The sequence below is a fragment of the Vigna radiata genome, chromosome 6, assembly GCF_000741045.1.
Source record: "Vigna radiata var. radiata cultivar VC1973A chromosome 6, Vradiata_ver6, whole genome shotgun sequence".
Lineage (NCBI taxonomy): Eukaryota > Viridiplantae > Streptophyta > Magnoliopsida > Fabales > Fabaceae > Vigna > Vigna radiata.
The window spans coordinates 35,545,398-35,562,589 of record NC_028356.1 but is presented as its reverse complement, the minus strand read 5'-3'; the positions used below and the strand labels follow the sequence as shown (position 1 = coordinate 35,562,589).

The following is a 17,192-nucleotide window of genomic DNA, read 5'->3' as shown; positions in this document are numbered from 1 at the left end:
CTATATGTGACCAAGTGATGACCACCCACCAAGACACACTTCCACCTCTAAAGTCTTCAATTCAGAAAGCAAAGAAAAAAATAAAGTGAATATAAAGAACGGTTGCAATTACTTCCCAGTGTAAAGCAATCTCTAATTTGTCATGAAAATGATGGCAAGGTATTTCACACCTGGAACTTACAATTAAGAACATCTACCATACAAGTGTTTTATATAAAAACTCTGATGAAGTTTTATTCTACTTTAAACGGATTCATCCATTTCATGTCACTTTAAAACAATTCATACAAATTTTAATCAACAGCTTACTCTTATATTTTATTTGCAGTTCAATTCCCTCTAAAATTTAGCATAATAAAGATATGATGATACATACTGAAAATTTGTTCTTTTTATTCTTAATACTCAAGAGTTTAAAAATTTATAAATGATCTAGTTCTTAAATGTTTAAGACCTCGTTGTATTGTATCATATCAACATGCTTATATAAATTTTTCTTATGAAACTTGAAGTCTTAAATTTAAGGCTACACTAAAGATGTTCTAGGAGCTAGAAGGAAAACCAAATGTCCTTCTAAATGTATATTTCTCATGCACTTAAGAATTAATTGTTTGAATAGACCACTAATTTTGATCCCCAATTATCACTCTCTTTCCTAAGTAATATTCAAAGTAATGATACTATTTAAAGTAATTTCTGAAATATCAAATATTCATCATTGTAATCCTCAAGTTAACATATTCTAATCAAATTCAAAAATAAATTTGAAAGCTTTTTAATATTTCAAGAGTTATTTATGATACTTATAAGGTTGAAGGGTGGAATTACTTATATTCTTTATAAATGGTACTCGGATCTGATGCTGCTGATACTACATGATTTGGCCATGGAAAATTGAAGTGGTAAGAAAAAAACGAAAAAGTAATAAGACACTTGGTAATGTCATAAATAATAACGGACTCCAACACAGTTAAGTAGCACAAGGCAGAAAACAGTTTATGTGCAAGTATGATATGTCTTACATAAGTGTAGTCTGTCAAAAAAAAAAAAAAAAACAGTACGTGAAGCTCCCACCATCTGAGAATTGACAAACATCATCTTAAGTTCTCAAACCTATTTAACAAGGAGTTCCGAAGATTTCAAACCTCGTAACCTTATCATTGATGCATGTGTACACACAAATGTGGTATACTACGGGTTTACCTAACCATAACTAATAATAAATTATCATGATTTATTTTTTATAGAAATAATGTGGAATAGGTATAAAGAAAGAATGAACACAGATTTAACAAGAAACAATTCACAGAGAGATGAAAAAACAAAAAATGCTATAGCAGTATTATATTAGTGTTTATAAAATCCTAACCCAAAACATAAAGGTCCAAATCATAGGGATGGAGCCTCGCACGACCGACCAGGATTAGTAGTGGGCTCTTGTCTCGGGCCTATCGACCCGACCACTCAACTAAAACCAAATACTAAAGAAATATTTTAAAATCTTTCTTCACCAAATTGGTCAAACCACAACCTTTTCAGGTTAGACCAAGAATTCGAGTCATTAACTTTACCTCTTTCATTCTTTCAGGCTTCTGAGTAATTATCAACAGGGCCAAGCTTTCTCACAGCTGAGATGGTTTGCCCGTAGAATATGGTCACTATCATTATCATAGTGATTTCCATTCTCTTAATAAATGGTGCCACTATCACTCTGCTGTACATTTCGTTCCAAATGCTAAGAGTATGCACAAAGCTATAGAGAATAAGTTCCATTACCGACACACATCGTCTTTTAGCCATATAGACTAATCATCGTAATCCCAGTTTGAGACACGAGAATGATGATGACCTACTGGTCCTCCAGCCATTTTTGAGTCTAGCAATTGGAGTTGCCTTCTAACCCATGGAGGATCATATGTACTTAACCACAGAACTTCACCAGTATCCTTGTGCTTAAAATCAGGCTGTTTTGAATTTAACTTGCGCTTTCTTTGATCCCACCACTCATTTGGATTGGAAAAAAACACTTGCCAGAGGTGAAGCCGATTTTGATTATTTTGCATGCCAACGTTTGCTATATTTTTTGTTTATGATAAGAAGAATAAGACCAGGAAAATGCATTAAAAATTGAAAATAAATCAGTTTAAGACTAATGAAGCAACCACAAAAATTGTACAACCAACTCAATCAAGAACCACCGAGAAGCCTGTTCAAGAAAAAATTTAAAAAGGGGTATGAAAACGATAACAGAATACTAGTTTATCCCAAAATATATAGCCCACCGGATTTATATGTCTTGAAGTGCACAACAGCGCCTGTCTAGTAATAGTACTTCCCAGAAAAAATGTGATTACTTAATATGCATAAAAATGCATAAGATTTCCCAAGATTCCTTTTCCTCTGTACTCACTAGATTAACAAAATTAATGTGCATCCAAATCTGCGTTTTTTTGGCTAAAGTAAAATTTGTTCTATCAATAGAAAATAAATATTGCCAATGCTAGAAACTTTGTTCGTAAATAAGAATTTGTCTTAATTCATTGACATCAATTACTGACCTGGTTGGGAAATATGTTTTGGTACTTCCAAACAAGATGAAAAAATCAAAGAAAAACAACAGTTTTTAGCATTTGTATGAACTTAAGCAATCAACAAAACATACCTTTAGCTGATTCCGACTTCTTGTGGCCTTGATAACCAGACCTTTGAGTAACAAACTTGAACTCCTTCACATCTAGCTGTAAGTCAATGCAAAATTTACACACAAAAGAGGGAAAAATATCAAATTATGTTATGCAAGTTAAGAAAAAAAAAGTGTAATGATAAGTGAGCAATTTGAGCATACGAACACCACGAATACATTTTCAAGGATAGGAATTTAGAAACATGAACATTAAATCTTAAGAGGCAATACGCTAACCCCTCTATTTGATTGAAATAGACTACACTGATCATCCAAGAAATACATTGATTACTATAAACGATAAACGACAACATCAAATCGGGTATCATTTTAGTTTGCTCTAACATCCAAAGTAAGTATCCCATAAGTTATCAGACATCTATGAATAGATAATTGTATAAATAACCTTATAATTCAACCGAGGGATTCCACCGGCATCAGGTTTAGTGTAAGACCACAAAGAACCTGAAGCATAAATAAAATCATTTGGTTTCAAGTGTTCCAAAGCAAGTTCTGCCACACTGTTCCGCATCATCAGAAGCACCCTGGTAAACAAAAGGCACAGCATAATGTAGTTTCTGTCACAATCTCCCGACCAAAGCAATAAACACTGCAAATTTCATTGAATTGAAATCATTTTAATTTCAGAAAAAATAGAACGCACCGTATATAGGAGCTGTTTGGTTGGCTGGATATTCGAACCCTGAGCACAGTATGAACTCCGAAGTAACCGGTTTTTGAGTTAACACGAGCCAGCTCGCGCGTGACAGAGCCGATGAAGCTGGCGGAGTTCTCCAAACGCGGGCTCCACCGAATAGTGGCGGGGCGCTGGAATTGGAGCGCGTGACGATAAACGGCGCTGCATCCTGCAACGGAGTCGTCAAAGGAATGGCGATTGTGAGTGGAGAAGGGAAAATATCGTGAAAATATCGATGGAATTGAATAACGTTTCGTGAATATGAACGGCTTTGGTTTCATAGGCTCCGATGAAGCGTGCCAATTCCGGCGACCAGGTTTCCCGCCGGTAATAAATTTCGCCGGCGAATTTTGCGTTGCGGTTTTTTGGAGGGTAGGGTACACGGTTTTTACACATTTCCTTACCTTTTGATTTTTTTTTGGGGTTGGGTGGCTATTGGAAGGCTTTTACATTTTGCACCTCCCAAAATTTTCTCCATGCACCTCCATGAGTTTTGAAATCCTAGCTTTGCCCCTGTTGTGTCAACAAGATCTGTTGAAATTGTTTAGTATGCTTCAATATTTGAAAATGTTAGGAAAGATGGTGTTTAGGTGTATGTGACTGGTTAGGAATCCGTCCTCCAAATTCTAAAATTTAACAAAATAAACGATATTTTTTTTATTAATTTAAAACTTTTAAATAATCATAAAATAATTTTTTAAGCAAAAAATATATAAAACTTTGAGTCTTTGTCTATCACGGTTACAATTAGTAAAAAATTGTAATAACAAGTTAAAAAATTTATCCAATTCTTCAAAATCATGAACCAATTTTCGGTTAAAACGAATAAACTCTTTCGGTGTCATATTTATTCCTATCCAAAGAATTATCTTTTTTTTTACTGAATTTAGTGCATTATAAGATTAGCCTAATCTAACTCACCACAACGGTTGGGAATGGGTTGACTTTTTTTTTTTATAATTAAATTACATTTTTATTTTTTAAAATATCATGACGGATATTTAACAAATATTTTGGACATCACAAAATTTGTATATAAATGTATAATTTTCTTTTGAAATATCAAATATATAAAATATTATATATATATATATATATATATATATATATATATATATATATATATATATTCTAAGTATAATCCAACACGTGTGAGTCTAGACATTCTAAGAGTTTTATATGCATTTCAAAATGACTTCTTTTATTGTCACTAGTAATAACATACTAAGGACAAAAATGACTTAGTAAAACATTGAAAAATAAAGGATAACTATATATGATTTTGTACCTTAAGTAATAAGTGACATAAAATGTTTATAATATTTATTTAATTAATGATGTTTTTTGCAATAAAAAACTTACACAACATAGTATAAAAAAATAATATAAATTTAAACTTTTAATTGTAACAAGTAGAATGGAGAAATCAAATTATGCGAGAAATTCGATTGAAAGAATTGGACGAGTGAAAGAGGACCAATAGAAGAAGGATATAAGGAGAAGCACGAGATAGAGATAGGAGAATGTGCTTTTAAAAGATTTTGATCATTAAGAGACCAGGTTTTTGGTTTTTGGTATTAACCTTTTCTGTGTTCTCTTTCTTTCTATGTTGACTAATCCTTTTATTCTTTCTGAAATATTGTTACCTTATCTCTTTTTTTATTTTCTCTATGTAGAACTTTTGAGAATCAACTGGGAGTGTTGTGTTATATTTCATTTTTAGTTTGTTGTAATAAAAACTCATATTATAGCTATTTGTGGTAATTTCATTATCAATATAATTTTACTGTTTCATTGGTGTTTTTATCGTCATCAATGACTCAGAACACTGATATGAAAGATATGCAAACCCAACTCACTTCCATTTTGAATTGGGTCGAGAAACAATCGGATCTTGATAAAGCTAATTGAGATTTGATCGTCCAATTCCAAACAACAAACAACGATCGAATGGACTAGATGCAAAAATAATTAGATTTGTTGAATCAAGGCAAGACTCAATACAATGATGATTCGAACTCAAATAGTTCATCGTTGATAATGACACTGTGTGATTTTACGTCGTTGGTATGCGATATCTCCCTGGGATTCCCTCACTTTAATGGCATAACTCCAGTTTTATAATGGATCTTTAAGGCTCAGAACTTTTTCAATTATCATTGTACTCCTTACCAAGAGAGAATGGATATAGCTTAAATCCATTTTGAGAGAAATGTGATTCTATGGTTCCAAATATTGCAATGTGTGTCAGTAGTTCTGACTTGATTAGATCTGACTTGAGTTTTGGAGAGCCATTTTGAACCATTTCCTTTTGACTCCCCCATGACAGAACCTTTCAAACTGTATAAGTCAAGTATTCTTTCAGAATATTACTTGAAATTCATGGCACTAGCAAATAAATCTAAAGGTCTTACTGATGCATCTATGTTGAATTACCTTTTAAGTGGCTTAAATTGTATTGTCAGAAAGGGATGTTGTGGCTCAATGTCTTATTAACCTACTTAGAACAATTTTCTTAGTCAAATTGTATGAAGAAAAGTAACGTTCTACCAATTACAATCACATATACTCTTCACTTTCATCTACCAGTAAAATCTTAATTTAGCACAAATTACACTTAAACGGTCCTTACCATCGCTTCTACCCACGTCTACCACTCCTCCAATAAAAAATTCAAATGTAAAAACTATTACACCCGTTGAGATGCAATTGAGGAGAAAAAAAAAGGTTTATGTTATTTTTGTGATGAAAAATTCACCTTTAGTTATTGATATCCCAAATTTTGAACTTGATAATCATAATGAATATGTGCAATTTATCACTCATAAAAACAATGAAGAAGGATTAGAAGATAATTATCATGTGTCCTTGAATGTTATGAAAGGAGGCTTAAGAGTTGGTACCATATTTGTACACAAAGCTTGAACCCTAATTCGAAATACTCAAATATGCAATTGATTATCCATTTTTGCCACAAACCCTAATTCAAAACACTCTCACTTTTTTCTAATTTATTTTCACAAATATGAATTTGAAGAAAGGATTTAACTGAATTAGAGTTTTCCTAATTTTTTAATTAAAAAATTACAAATCACATTATCCTTATTACCATATAAACTATGTCACATCATTAAAAAAAACACAATCAGGACACTTAAACGATATTTGTCTAATTTAACGATAAAACTCAATTTGTTTCAATTTTTAAAAAATAAGAATCCAATTTGAGAAAACAAATAAGTAGGAATTCTATTTGAGATTTTGACCCAAAAATAGAACCTATCAAATTATTAAATCTTTTAAAAAATTTAACTTTTGTCCAACAAATTTAAAATTTAATAATTAAAACTTTTTTTCAATTTTTAGGGAGTAAAATAAAGTTTTTAAAAATATAAGAGAACCAAAATCAAAATTATTGTTTATATTGCTCAACACAGAAACTTATTTAAAATACGTAAGTAAGTAATGATGATCATTCTATCCTCTACTTTCTTTGTTCTTTCTTGTTGTCAATATTCATCAAATCTTCCTAATTTATTTAGTTTCTCAAACAAGCATAGTTGTAGATATTTTTGCTAAAACAAATGTAGCAATTAATATTTAGTAAATTTCTTAACCTATTTTTCATTTATCACTTTTTATTTATGACATATAACACGTGTAATTAGGGAATATCTATATTTTTTTTACATTTTAAGAGTACATATATTAAAATTGAATTTAAATTATATATATATATATATATATATATATATATATATATATTATTTTTTAAAGAGTAATAAAGGTTTTACTTGTATTTGGTTTGGAGAGGCGTTTTCCACAAATCCGTGTCAAGGTGTCGGTTGCCTTTTCTACAGCACAGGAAATACATAACGTCTATTTTCTCCAACACATAAACACAAACATATTTTTCTTATTCGTTCTATCACTTGTAAAAATTTAAACTTTGTTCTTATAATATATTTTAATTTAAATTTTTTTAAAATAAATAAATATAATTATTTTAATCTAAGGATTTTAATATTTTTTATGTTTTAACAACAACATTTTAAAATAATATTCCACATGTCAAATTGTATATACAATATATAAAAAAATTATAAAATCGGAAATGTTGTGATGCTTAAATTTTAAAAATTTGTATATGTATTAAAAATTTACTAGAATTAAATTAAATAATTTTTTATATAAAACACGGTTCATTATACTAATGACACTCTTAAGTATATTATTTTGAGTGTTAAAATATATGTTACCGATATGATCTACAAAATATTTATATTTAAAACATGTCAATATTATATAAACTTTCACTCTAGGTAAAAACAATTATCTCTGGATCCATATAATAGAACAGATACTTTCACACAGAGAATATTATTATACTTAATTTGCATTATTTTTATTTTTTTACAAATATAAAAATTTATATTTTTTCATATCAGTAATATCTTATAAAATAAATGTAAAAATTTATTAGTTTGTGTCTGGTAATTAGACAGTAGAAGGTAGTTACTGTTAGAGTTTGTATTACCGTCCAAGAAGAGAAAAACGACAGTCAACAGAAAGTCATGGCGAAGACAGTGCAGTATGTGTTATTCCAGACACAAGACAATCCTCGTTGGAACATGGAAATTATTAGGAACCAAAGTCTACCCAAAACAGCGTAGGTTGTTTCCATAGTTTTGCTTCGCAATGTTATAGTTCCATTGCAACCACCAATTGTTAAATACACAACCCTCTTTCACCAACAATCACCCCTCTCCGATGCCTCTTTCCAGAAAATCGCTTTCCACCGGAGCCCACCTCAACGATGCCGGACCCGATGACAGCACTCCGACACGGCGGTTGACCAGGCAGAGGAAGCTCCGCCACCTCAGCGACCATGACATTGGCTTCTCCTTCTTCCACTCCACCGACTCTTTTTCTGCCTCGCCGGAGCCCCGCTGCGCTTCCGGACACCGCTCCCTCTCTAGTCTGCCGCAACCGCTGCCTCTCCCTGAAGCGCCGTTGACCCGTCGAGCCAAGTCGGTCAGCTCCGCTTCCGTACATCCTCCCCTCTCTGCTTCCTTAGAACATCCTAATTTTTCTTCTTCCGGGTAAACTTTGCTTCATCGTTCAAAATGCTTTGTACTCTAATTCAATGTACAAAATTGAAAACAAGCATGCAAGTGCAGTAACGGCTTTGAATTCAAAAGCTTGCAACAGTAACCTCCGAAGATATTCACACTATATAATATGGTTGAAAAGAAGTGCAAAATTGAATATTACTTGGGAAAAAAAAGACATAAAGAAATAAAATTAGTTTATGTTTTGTAGGTTATATGATTCTTGCATGGCTCGTGCTAATCTATTACTCGCAAAGTTGGTAGACATTTCATTTTAATAACACATGTATACCTTATAAGAAGAAAAGAAATCAAACCAGTGTATTTTTGTTGGTTAGAAGAACGATTCCTGCATAGCATGTGCCAATCTTTGCCTAGAGATAAAGAGAGAAAAAAACTGTAAACTTCATAGGTAGTTTTATGTGATAAAGAAAAAAAAAACAGTGTCAATTAAGTATGTGTATTGTGAGAGCTTTCGTATATTAATATCATAAGCAAAAGGAAAAGAGTGTTCGTAATTCCTTTTACTTTTCTTTTTGTTTTTTACTTTTCCTATCCTAATGGATCCCACAATCGGCTAGAGTTTGAAAAACTGTTTCCTTTTTACTGCCAGGGTACTATCTGTATACCAATTTTATTGCTTATATAATAATCAGTCTGTAGATTAATTGAGTCTTTGATAAGAAATGGTGTGAACATGGCTGGAGTGATTAATCAAGGAAAAGTTATTGTGAAATAATGTTTTAAGGCAATGTAAGAATGTGTATGCTGTCAAATTACATTAATGTTTTCTGAGGAGTTGGTGACCCTTTATTTTTTAATATTGGTTTTTGTATGGAAGTTGATCTCTAGAACTTGCTTTGCTATGAGCAAGGAGAATGTATTACTTGTATTGTATACATAATTAACAATTGGGATCTGCTTCAGTAATTAACCTTTAATAGAGTCTGCAACTGTGCTTTATGTTTATGCGACATGTTGATTTGTTGCAATGATTTATCAGGAAGGCGTTGCCTCACGATGCAGTGACACGTGCAAAACCTACACTCCATTTGGATTCTACTCCTGCAAATGCAAAATACAATCTGAGAGAGCATATTCCTGCAGCAAGTTTCTTGACAGGTATTTTCTTTTCTCCATTGTTGTTCTATGCCTCAAGAGTTGAATGTTGAACATGCTTGCCTTCCTATGTTGCTGTTGTAAATACAGGCCATAGTTCATTGAAAAATCGAAGAGCAGCATCTCATGGTAATGACTCTGAAGTTAATCCCCACTTGAATTTGGGTGTTGCTGCCAAGCCCAAGAGTGCTCCAACAAGTGTGGTCACTAGTCCTGATACTAGTCCATATAGATCAAATAACATAGACTTCTTTGATTCTACCTTCAACTTCTCTTCAGAAGTTAATGACAAATTGAAAATGTTATCGGCTAAAAGTGTACATAGTCCAGACCATTCCCCTATTCCTTGCCCTCTAAGCCTCACTCGTTACTTCAATCCTAAAATTGAGGAGGGATCTCAGAACCATAAATTTTTGTCCAAGGTGTGCCCTGAAAATAACCATGTTGATGCACATCCCTTGCCTCTTCCTCCTAGAGCTTCATTTCCTGCACAATTATCTGTGCTGCATCAATCCAGTACCATCCATCACGCTACCGAAAATATGCCTTCAGTCAAAGGTCAATGGCAGAAAGGAAAACTTATTGGAAGAGGAACCTTTGGAAGTGTTTTTCATGCAACCAACCTGTAACTATTTAATTCTTATTGTTTTTCCAATAGTTACTAGTTTAAATCATCTACCTTTTTGTACAGTTACTCATGTGCTTTACTACTTTATCTAACAGGGAAAATGGAGCCTCGTGTGCAATGAAGGAGATCAATTTAATTCCTGATGATCCTACATCTGCTGAGTGCATGAAACAACTGGACCAGGTTCTTCCCTTAGTTATATATGTATATGCTTAGTAATCTGTCGAAAAATATGGGTACAAGAAATTAGTTTTCATCTTGTGGTAAGAATTTATTAGCGTCAACCATTGATCTTAACTATTGCTCTGCAGTTTCTATTGAAGTTAAACACATACAACTGGAATTTAATTTCTAATGTAAATGTTACACAAGAAAAATTCATCTGTTCAGGAAAAGTTGGAATGTATAGTGGAACATCGGAAGAATATTATTTTCATCCTTAATTGTATGTAATATTGGAAACGGCTCTGACATGTTTCCATCTTTCCCTCCTGTTTACTTGACTCGGTTTCTTCTTTTACTACATTTTGTTTTTCAATTCATTGTTCTGATAACTAGTATAAGTAATCCAAAAAATGTTTTCTGCAGAGAAAAGAAAAGTAGGGTAAAGAGAAGCCTAGAGTTCAAGACTAGGATGATAATTTAGTTATGCTTCTCTAGATCTTAATATTTCCTTTTCCATTGTGATTATATTATACTTTTGCACATTCTTCAAATGGATGGTACATAGACTGCAATCAGTAAAAGTTTATTGTTACAGGAAATCAAAATTCTCCATCAACTAAACCACCCCAACATTGTGCGGTATTACGGAAGTGAAATAGTGAGTTAATTGTTGGTTTGTTAACTTCTTGTTTCAAGTATAATCTATGCTAAGTAATGAAAATTTATGTGTGTTTGTGATTGTAAATTAGATTGACGTGTTGACTTTTGAGGCATTTGTACTTTCAGGTTGGCAATCATTTGTACATATATATGGAATATGTCCATCCAGGATCAATCAGTAAATTTATGCGTGAGCATTGTGGAGCTATGACAGAATCTGTAGTTCGCAATTTTACAAGGCATATTCTCTCTGGTTTAGCTTACTTACACAGTAACAAAACCATACACAGGTAACAAGGATTGTTTGATGAAAAAAACCATTATGTAGTGCTAATTAACTCTGATAGGCCTTGCAAATTGAAGTTTTTTTTTTTTAAATGATTGCTATGGTTCTTTAGAGACATCAAAGGTGCAAACTTGCTGGTCAATGAATCCGGCATTGTGAAACTTGCAGATTTTGGGCTAGCGAAAATTGTAAGTTACTAAATTCTATACTTTTAATTAGATTTACATATACTTTTAGTTTGGTATAGCTGTTCTACTGATCTGGTTATAATCACCTCATTCATGTTATTTGTCTTTTATGGTTTGCATTATTATTGAAGCTTGTGTCTTCTGCTTTTGTTTCTGGTGGTTTGCAATCTGACCAATCTGCTTTTTCCAGCTGATGGGGAATTCGTATGATCTTTCTCTAAAGGGTAGTCCTTACTGGATGGCTCCAGAGGTATTTTATAGCTCAAATTATCTATTGTGTAGTAATAACATGCCCCTTTTGACAATAATTTGTCCATTGAAGGTCGTGAAAGGTTCCATAAAGAACGAATCTAATCTTGATGTTGTCACGGGAATTGACATATGGAGCTTAGGGTGCACCATTATAGAGATGTTAACAGGAAAACCTCCTTGGAGTGAAGCTGAAGGGGTGAGCACCTTTTTTATTCTTGTTGGCTCATCTTAGCCAAGCCTTATGAATGTTAACTATTGGTTCAATATAAAAGTGGTCATATATTCTATGTTTCAGTTCTTCTTTTCACTTCTTTTGGTATGACTTCATGTTATAATTCTACTCCAAGAAGAATGAGAAAAAGTCTACTTTATTATGTTTCATTTGTAAGGCTTCAGCCATGTTCAAGGCACTGCAAGAGTCCCCTCCCATACCCGAAACATTATCATCAGTGGGAAAGGATTTCCTCCAAAAATGTTTCCAAAGGGACCCTGCAGATCGACCATCTTCATCAACTCTTCTTAAGCATGCCTTTGTGCAGAATTTATATGATCAAGATGTTCTAGGTCATCCACAATCCTTTCCTAGAGGAGACCTTGGACCAGGAGTAAGTGTTAACTTTATTTCATTAATTCTTCCATCTGAGTCATTGACACTGTCCAAAAGGGTCTTAGCAGTACAGTTTCTAATATTCTCTTTCTTGTACATTGCCTCATGTTGGTTGAAATTTGTGTAGGTTTAACTAGTTTGTGCATTACACTCCATATGGGAAATCGAATCACTCACTTGAATTTCATTCAATAAAAGAATATGTCAAAAAAGAGTGTTGGAAAAGCATACTTTATCATGAATGACAATACATAAACCGACACACGCTTGGTGTTAATGCAAAAAGAAAGAGGAAAAATTCGACAGGAAGGAGTCCTTCTTACGTTGTTCAAAATGTTTGTTGTGCAGGGTAATTCAGCTAGTCCTAGAGACACCACCACCACCAGAAGTGGCATAATTCAAGCCTCCATTAGCTCACGGTGTTTTAACAAGATTCAGAAACTAGTGGGGTATTAGTTTTGTGAATAAAAAATGTAAATTTAATAAATATAATCACTGGTGTCTGATTGAAGTTTCATTCTCTCTGTTGATTTGCATTTTGCAGTGATACTTCCGAACAAATCAATGACCACAAGGAGTCTAATCATATTATACCTTTTAGTCACTCTCATGTTCCAGAAGTGAACATTCTTCAATCTACATTGAAACCTGGTACCCTCAATTACATGTCTGCTGAAAATTCCAGAAACATTTCCACCATGATGAGAATGATCACAAATTTCTGAAGCATCTCATCACGCTTAAAAGTTGCATAAATTCCACTGCTGAATAAGTAATGCAGGGATCTAAAAGCCGGTCATTCATGATTTTTTATTTTTATTAAAAGTACTCTCAAAGATTGAGGCAAAAGAAATCATAAAATTCATATTGGTTTGTTTTGAGTAATGTTTTTTCTGTACATGACGAAAGTGAGGCTCTGTTATTTAGACTTGTTCTCAGTTAAGAAATTCACGTGTAAATATACATTGTATGATTTCTGTAAAACATTCTTTTATTCCTTTGACATTTTGATGTATTCCAGGGTTTCCAATGCTGTCGTTGGCTTGTTTTTGTAGTAATTTATTATCAGGTAAAAAGATAAAGAATGCTTCGAATTTTATACATGGTATGGATTTTCGTAATTGGCATTCACAACATGATTATTTTTATTACACGATAGTCAAAGTTGTTTTATCTATAATAATTTATCTATTACTTGTCTAATTTAAGTTAGTAATTTTCTTGTCACTATTGATAGGAGTTATTTTTCAATTTACATTATTGAAATTATTTTTTGTGTATATTGGTTAGTTATTTATTGACCTATATTAGTTAGAGTTTTTTTCAACCAACGTAAACAAAACTAATTTTTCTCTACGAATGGGAGTTTATTTTTCCGTTGATATCGATAAAAATGTTTTTCAAAGGATATCATTGTGTTATTTTTTTTCTCAAAAGTTGATCAAGTCTTTCTTTATAATATCAAATGAAAAAGTTTTTGAAAAAATTTGATTATATTAATCTGTTCTTTTTATTGACATGATTAATCGGTTTAGTATTGGTGAAGTTTCTTAACCAAAATTAATAAAAAAAATTTGAGAAAAAGAAACAACATTTTTACTTAATGTTGATCAAGTTATTTATAGACGATATCATTTAAAAAAATATCCATCGACCAATATCAATAAAAAAAACTCTTGTTAACTTTAGTTGATGATATCTGACATTTTGATTAAAAAATAATCTTAACTAATATTGCCAAAAAAAAACACCATCTACTTATATTATTAAATTATTAAATATTGTTTAATTTTAAAATAAACTTTTATATTTAGTAATAATTATTAAACTACTTTATTTAAGAATTGTTTTAATTAGGTTTAATATTTATTTTGTTCCCTTTTTTGGGAGGGTTTGTTCAAAGTGGTCCTCTCTTTTTAAAAAGTTCATTAAGTCCCAACTTTTGCAAAAATTGAACAAATAGGTTCTTTTTGGTAATGGTGTTAACTTTGTTAATGGCAGAGCTGCGTGACTAATATCTGATGATGTGGCATTGTAATGTGTTTTAAAAAAATAAAAAATTGTGACGTATAAATTAAAATAGTTAAGGTTAAATTAAAAAATGAAATTGGGGTAACCTAACTATTTAATTTTTTAATTTAAAAATTACAAGCACAGAGAAACCCAAATTAAAACCCTAGCCAAAATCATGGAATCAAAAATCTGTAGAGAGGATTCAAGAAACCTAAATCAAAACTCTTATCGCAATGTTGCCAGAAAATCAATCTCGTCATTACAACACTCACTGCGAGATGAGAAGGGAGGACGCGTCGTTGTCACGTCATCGTAGCGCCAGCGCAACACCGTTGTCGTCGGAGCTCGCCTCCCTCCCGCGAAACCCAACCACAAGGAAGAAGAAAGGAAAAATTTTTATTTGGGTTTTTGATTCGCATTTTGGGTTCTGTTTATCGCGATTTCGGGTTCTCGGTGGTGGTTGATGTGGTGGCATCAATGGAGATGCTAGTGGATGCGGCCATGGATCACGGTGACTAAGGATGACAGTGACACCTCTGAAGAAGAAAAGAAAAAAATGATCTTGTCTAAACCAACTTCACAAGAAGCCGAACGGAAGGTAGAAGCATCATTGAGAACAATATCTAAGTCACGAGAAACATCTTTTTAACCAACAAGGATGTCAATTCAGAGCCTGCAAAAATCATGATGCTTAATTCGCGATTGTATTAATGTTAGATGTGAATGAACCTAATTTTTCAAATTGTATTGCCAATCTGTGCAATTGATTCCCAATTTCCATGAACCCCTACAGTTTCATAAGGAATTTTTCCCAATCCCAATCCCTAATTCGAACAATTCAAATTCCTAATTATTTACCCAAATTTCATTTTTTAATTTAACCCTAACTATTTTAATTTACACGTCACAATTTTTTATTTTTTTAAAACACATAACAATGTCACATCATCAGGTATTAGCCACCTAGTAGATCTGTCGTTAACAAAGTTAACGCCGTTACCAAAAAGGACCTATTTACTCAGCTTAAGTGAACTTTTTAAAAAAGGGGAACCACTTTGAACAAACCCTCCCAAAAGAGAGACCAAAATAGGTATTAAACCTTTTAACTAATAAAAAATGTTGAAAGTCTCACATTGATCAAAGATAAGGCAAAATTATAATAAATAAGTGAGGTGCAAATCTCATCTTACAAGTCGATTTTGTAAAGTTGAGCTAGACTTAATATGGTATTAGAGTAAGATTAGAAACTATCCTAGATTACAATTATCTATACTCTATTATACTAGAAAAAAAAACTAAACTAAAGTATACTTAAAAGTAATTAACCTATTTTTTAGTTCAGTTTAAAAAACTCAACTTTATCAACTTTATGCAGTTAACTGTTTGTACTACAGTTAACTAGTTAACTGTGGTTTAGGTTTTTTATTCCTGATCTCGTTACATTCCATTCTCACTATGTTAAAGGCTCGCTAATGTTGAAGTCTCATCGCCCTTGAAGGTTCGCCGCCGTCGAAGGCTTTGCTGCACTCAGTCGTAGCCGAACTGTCGAAGATTCTACCACCATCATCTAAAGTTCTGAGAACACTTGGAAAGAGAAGCAAAGGTATAACACTCTGCAACCTAAAGGTACAAATCTTTTCCCTTTTCCCTTTCAAAAGGGATGAATAAGATTGGATAGCGATGCACTTGAGGGTGTATACGTATTCATCTGGGATGATCCTAGTGGGGTAACAGTTGATTTTTTTTGAATTTTGTAAAAGTTTTCATTGTTTAAGAAGATTTAATTTTATTTGCTTTTTTTTATAAGAGTAGATTTTATTTGTTTAATTGTCGATTTGTTCTTATCTGACAATTGTTTCTCAATCGCCTACGATCAGGTAGGGTTTTTTCATTTTTCATAATTTCTTAGATAACTTTACCATCTTAAAAAATTCTAACAAAAGTATCAACACAATTTGTGAATGTGATACGTTTGCTTATCTCTTATAAATTCTATGTATAGATACATCATCCACATACATGTCAACATTCACACTATCCACATAAGATGATCAATATGATCTCTCCGACAAATGGAGATCATAGGTAAGAGGCATCACCCTTTATTATAACCATATTTATCGAAATCAAAAATAAAATAATACAACATAAAATAAAAAGTAACATAAAAATCATTTTGAATTGTACAATTCAATAACGCATTTCTTATATTTCGAACAACCGTGTTTAAAAAAAAGACACTGGTAAAGAATGTATCTTTTGATAGAATAATATAAATTTATATATAAAAAAGTCAATTTTCAATCAGTACAATTTTATCCTTTAGAATTCAATTTCACGTATAGATACATATCAACATTCACATTACCCACATAAGAAGATGAATGTGATATCTCCAACAAATGGAAATCATAGGTAAGAAACCTCACCCTCTATTCTAACCATATTTATCCAAATCAAAAATAAAATAATACAAAATATAATAAAAAAAATAAAAAAACATTTTGAATTGCACAATTCTAACACGTTTCTTATATTTCAAATAATAACTGTTTATTTAAAAAAAAACACTAATAAAATATATATATATTTTGATAGAATAATATAAAAAAAATATCAATTTTCAATCAATATAATTTAATTTTTATTGTTTTACTAATTTTGATTAGTCATAACAATTTCTTTATTTTTCTTACATAAATGTGGAGAAATGTGTTTCTCTTAGTTTTTATAATATTATATTAATAACAAATTACCACATAATTAAAATTTATTATTAATTA

At 31.9% G+C, this 17,192-nt stretch overlaps 2 protein-coding genes across 4 annotated transcripts; one reads left to right on the top strand and one right to left on the bottom strand.

The window, feature by feature from the left end:
* Positions 1-795: 795 nt before the first annotated feature.
* Positions 796-3,819, bottom strand: LOC106763994 (protein OSB1, mitochondrial). Of its 2 annotated transcripts, none has more exons than XM_022782562.1 (4): positions 3,348-3,819; positions 3,090-3,228; positions 2,663-2,738; positions 796-1,033 (listed from the first exon to the last, which is right to left on the bottom strand). In XM_022782562.1, the coding sequence occupies exons 1-4, from the start codon at positions 3,659-3,661 to the stop codon at positions 825-827; spliced, it is 738 nt and encodes a 245-aa protein (XP_022638283.1). In that variant the 5' UTR covers positions 3,662-3,819; the 3' UTR covers positions 796-824. The 2 variants fall into 2 exon arrangements, with proteins under 2 accessions (XP_022638283.1, XP_014503672.1); XM_014648186.2 differs by lacking the exon at positions 796-1,033 and adding an exon at positions 1,315-2,074 and having other exon boundaries at positions 3,348-3,798.
* A 4,096-nt stretch (positions 3,820-7,915) lies between these two features.
* Positions 7,916-13,433, top strand: LOC106763087 (mitogen-activated protein kinase kinase kinase 5). 2 transcript variants are annotated; one of them, XM_022782561.1, is made up of 12 exons: positions 7,916-8,482; positions 9,495-9,613; positions 9,686-10,235; positions 10,334-10,421; positions 10,999-11,061; positions 11,190-11,353; positions 11,462-11,537; positions 11,728-11,787; positions 11,860-11,985; positions 12,179-12,394; positions 12,745-12,845; positions 12,941-13,433. In XM_022782561.1, the coding sequence occupies exons 1-12, from the start codon at positions 8,151-8,153 to the stop codon at positions 13,119-13,121; spliced, it is 2,076 nt and encodes a 691-aa protein (XP_022638282.1). In that variant the 5' UTR covers positions 7,916-8,150; the 3' UTR covers positions 13,122-13,433. The 2 variants fall into 2 exon arrangements, with proteins under 2 accessions (XP_022638282.1, XP_014502749.1); XM_014647263.2 differs by having other exon boundaries at positions 7,917-8,482; positions 9,701-10,235.
* The last annotated feature ends 3,759 nt before the right edge of the window (positions 13,434-17,192 follow it).